The sequence below is a fragment of the Palaemon carinicauda genome, chromosome 18 (assembly GCF_036898095.1).
Source record: "Palaemon carinicauda isolate YSFRI2023 chromosome 18, ASM3689809v2, whole genome shotgun sequence".
NCBI classification, from domain to species: Eukaryota; Metazoa; Arthropoda; class Malacostraca; order Decapoda; family Palaemonidae; genus Palaemon; species Palaemon carinicauda.
Genome location: NC_090742.1, coordinates 17,429,854 through 17,434,853, shown reverse-complemented (window position 1 = coordinate 17,434,853; position 5,000 = coordinate 17,429,854). Strand labels below are relative to the sequence as shown.

Here is a 5,000-nt window from a genome sequence, read left to right as displayed (position 1 = left end):
GAAACATCGCCCAAATTAAAGAAACATTACCAAAAACTAAATAAACATCACTAAAATGAAAGAAACATCACCCAAATTAAAGAAACATTACCAAAATTAGAGAAACATCACCAAAATAAAAGAAAACATTACCAAAATTAAAAAACCTCACCAAAATTAAAGAAACATCACTAATATTAAATAAACATCACGAAAATGAAAGAAACACCACCCAAATTAAAGAAACATCCCCCAAATTAAAGAAACATTACCAAAACTAAAGTAACATCACCAAAATGAAAGAAACATCGCCCAAATTAAAGAAAAATTACCAAAGTAAAGAAACGTCACCACAATGAAAGAAACACCGCCCAAATTAAAGAAACATCACCAAAATGAAAGAAACATCACCCAAATTAAAGAAACATTACCAAAATTAAAGAATCATCACCAAAATGAAAGAAACATCACCCAAATTAAAGAAACATTACCAAAATTAAAGAAACATCCGCAAAATGAAAGAAACCATCCAAATTAAAGAAACATTACCAAAACTACAGAAACATCACAAAAATGAAAGAAACATTACTAAGTTTGTGGCTTCCTCCACAGCCGCCACAGAGGTCGCAATAAGTGTGGTCATAGCGAGGGAGTCGGTGGTCGTTGGCATCATGGTAGTCGTGGTCGTCTCTGAAATGAGGTCGTCCGTCGAGTTCCAGTCGGTGAGATTCGCAAGGAGGTCGTTGGCCCTGGCGACTCTCCTCTGGTAGGTTAAGGCCGCTGCTTTGCCAGCGTTGGCAACACTTGCTATCAGACCTTCGGAATGGTATTAAGTAGTGGTTCTAAGATGGGCTGTTAAATTCGCATTTTGTACATTTGTTTGTATTTAAAATCGTATTTTTTACAATAGTCTGTAGAAAAAAATCGTATTTTGTACATGTCTGTAGAAAAAAGATCGTATTTTGTACATGTCTGTAGAAAAAAATCGCATTTTGTACAATAGTCTGTAGAAAAATCGTATTTTGTACATGTCTGTAGAAAAAATCGTATTTTGTACAATAGTCTGTAGAAAAATCGTATTTTGTACATGTCTGTAGAAAAAAGATCGTATTTTGTACATGTCTGTAGAAAAAAATCGCATTTTGTACAATAGTCTGTAGAAAAAAATCGCATTTTGTAAATAGTCAATAATTTAATTCGCAATTTGTAGAATAGTCAATGGTTAAATCACCATTTTGTTCAATAGTAGTTGAATTCGCGTTGGCAACACTCGCTTTCAGACATTCGGAATGATATTAAGTAGTGGTGCTAAGATCGATTGTTAAAATCACATTTAGTACATTAGTTTGTAGTTAAAATTGTATTTTGTACATTAGTCTGTAGAAAAAATCGCATTTTGGAAATAATCAGTAGTTTAAATTCGCATTTTGGAAATAATCAGTAGTTTAAATTCGCATTTTGGAAATAGTTAATAGTGTAATTCGCATTTAGTAGAATAGCCAGTAGTCAAATTCGCATTTCATAGAATAGTCAGTAAATAAGCTTTTTTTTTTTTTTTATAATATTCCGTAGTTACATTCGCATTTTGTAGAATAATCATTATTAAATGTCGCATTTTGTAGAATAGTCATTATTTAATGTCACTTTTTGTAGAAAAGTCATTATTTAATGTCGCATTTTGTAGAGCAATAAGTAGCTAAAATCGCTTTTTGTTTAATAGTCAGTTGCTAATTCGCCTTTTTTACAATAGTCAATAGTTAATGTCGCATTTTGTAGAATAATCATTATTTAATGCCACATTTTGTAGAGCAATAAGTAAAATCGCTTTTTTATAATAGCCAGTTATTAATCCACCTTTTGTACAATAGTCAATAGTTAATGTCGTATTTTGAAGAATAGTCAGTTGTTAAATTTACATTTTGTACATTAGTCTGTGGTTAAAATCATATTTTGAAAATAATCTATATATGAATTCGCATTTTATACATTAGGCTGTAGGAAAAAAATACATTTTGTACAATAGACAATAGTTAAATTCAAATTTTGTAAATTAGTCTGTAGATAAAAATGGTATTTTGAAAATGGTTAAAATCGCATTTTGCACAATACCCTATAGTTAAATTATCTTTTTGTAAAATACTCATTAGTTAAAATCATATTTTTCTACAGTCGTCAGTAGTTAAATTCATATTTTGTACAATAATCAGTAGAATCACATTTTGATCCATATTAAATAGTTATAAAAAATTGTAAAATAATCGGTTATTAAAATCGCATTAGGTACAATGGTCAGTGGTTAAATTCGTACTTTGTACAACAGTCAGTTGAACTACTCTACTTTGCTAAATCTCCATTAGTAATAAGGAGCATGTTAGTTAAATTCATCAATAATCAAATATCAAAATTCATATAAGGCATGATATTCGAGTCTGCTGAATCTGTATTTTGATATTTACATATTTTGTCTATTTCGATGTTGACATCTAAACAACATCAGACCTTATGTTTGATGAAGATAAACATATGACTAATCAGTCCATTCGAAGTTAATGGCCAAGATCAACAGGATCTTTGAGAAAACGTTCTTATCAATGCAAAAAAAATATGAAATAAAGATATAGGGTCTTCTACTATAGTCTACTGTCAGCTTTGTTAATGAAATATTCAGCGTAATCATCAATGATATAAAATTCAGAAAGAATAATATGTAATCAATCAAATATTGAATAAAAAATACTCTTTTCGAATTCCCCTCTTATAGGATTAATCTCCAAAATGTAAAACATAAAATATTCGAGCTTCGACAAGAGGGCAGATACAGATGCTCTCCTCTTAAATATTCATGGCATATCGGGTCATGCAGAATATCGATTTTTTAAAATTCTCTGTCTTACACAATTAGGTCAACAGAGAGAGAGAGAGAGAGAGAGAGAGAGAGAGAGAGAGAGAGAGAGAGAGAGAGAGAGAGAGAGAGAGAGAGAGAGGGAGAGAGAGAGAGAGGTTGCCTCCAAGCAAGGATGATTCCACAGTAGCAACTTCTAAGGACTTCCTTTGCGCTAAGAAATCAAAGAATCGGAATGAATGTGATTGAACATCGTGGTATCATGACTTGCTTCTCGTCAGTAGCCTATTCTCTAAATTATAAAAGTGGAACCTTCTACTGGGAAGGCTGTCATTAAGAGCGTGAAAGCAGCTTGTTATCAATAATTAAAAAGAGGCATTTTAAATAGAAATTATTACCTGTTTAAATTTTTGAAAAGCAGTTCGAGCTCATGTGAATCTAACCCTCTGTAGGAATATCATGAAAAAAAAAAAAAAAAAAAAAAAAAAAAAAAAAAAAAAAGACGCGTACCAATTATTATCATAAATGTCATCCTCATCATCATCTCCTACGCCTATTGACGCAAAGGGCCTTGATTAGATTTCGCCAGTCGTCTTTTAAATCAACACTTCTCTATTCATCATCTCGCACTCTCCATGAGGTTAGTTCACCAAACTTTTAACTGGGCTCCCCAAGGCACTTGAAGAATTGGAAGACCCAGAACTACATGACTGAAGACAAAACCAAACAAGCAAACGGGTACCATACCTGTAGCAGCATCAACTGTGGTCTCCAAACTTCTAACTGGGCTCCACAAGGCACTTGAAGAATTGGAAGCCCCAGAACTACATGGCTGAGGACAAAACCAAACAAGCAAACGGGTACCATACCTGTAGCAGCATCCACTGTGGTCACCAAACTTTTAACTGGGCTCCCCAAGGCACTTGAAGAATTGGAAGACCCAGAACTACATGACTGAAGACAAAACCAAACAAGCAAACGGGTACCATACCTGTAGCAGCATCAACTGTGGTCTCCAAACTTCTAACTGGGCTCCACAAGGCACTTGAAGAATTGGAAGCCCCAGAACTACATGGCTGAGGACAAAACCAAACAAGCAAACGGGTACCATACCTGTAGCAGCATCCACTGTGGTCACCAAACTTTTAACTGGGTTCCACAAGGCACTCGAAGAATTGGAAGACCCAGAACTACATGGCTGAGGACAAAACCAAACAAGCAAACAGGTACCATACCTGTAGCAGCATCAACTGTGGTCTCCAAACTTCTAACTGGGCTCCACAAGGCACTTGAAGAATTGGAAGCCCCAGAACTACATGGCTGAGGACAAAACCAAACAAGCAAACGGGTACCATACCTGTAGCAGCATCCACTGTGGTCACCAAACTTTTAACTGGGTTCCACAAGGCACTCGAAGAATTGGAAGACCCAGAACTACATGGCTGAGGACAAAACCAAACAAGCAAACAGGTACCATACCTGTAGCAGCATCAACTGTGGTCTCCAAACTTCTAACTGGGCTCCACAAGGCACTTGAAGAATTGGAAGCCCCAGAACTACATGGCTGAGGACAAAACCAAACAAGCAAACGGGTACCATACCTGTAGCAGCATCAACTGTGGTCTCCAAACTTCTAACTGGGCTCCACAAGGCACTCGAAGAATTGGAAGACCCAGAACTACATGGCTGAGGACAAAACCAAACAAGCAAACAGGTACCATACCTGTAGCAGCATCAACTGTGGTCTCCAAACTTCTAACTGGGCTCCACAAGGCACTTGAAGAATTGGAAGCCCCAGAACTACATGGCTGAGGACAAAACCAAACAAGCAAACGGGTACCATACCTGTAGCAGCATCCACTGTGGTCACCAAACTTTTAACTGGGTTCCACAAGGCACTCGAAGAATTGGAAGACCCAGAACTACATGGCTGAGGACAAAACCAAACAAGCAAACAGGTACCATACCTGTAGCAGCATCAACTGTGGTCTCCAAACTTCTAACTGGGCTCCACAAGGCACTTGAAGAATTGGAAGCCCCAGAACTACATGGCTGAGGACAAAACCAAACAAGCAAACGGGTACCATACCTGTAGCAGCATCCACTGTGGTCACCAAACTTTTAACTGGGTTCCACAAGGCACTCGAAGAATTGGAAGACCCAGAACTACATGGCTGAG

General features: G+C 36.3%; 1 protein-coding gene across 1 annotated transcript in view; it reads right to left on the bottom strand.

The window, feature by feature from the left end:
* The window catches only part of LOC137657645 (uncharacterized), a 444,763-nt gene that overhangs the window by 279,882 nt on the left and 159,881 nt on the right, over positions 1–5,000 (bottom strand). Inside the window, exon 19 of the mRNA XM_068392046.1 lies at positions 569–795. Coding sequence (XP_068248147.1) covers positions 569–795 — 227 coding nt within the window. The remainder of the gene's footprint in view (positions 1–568; positions 796–5,000) is intronic.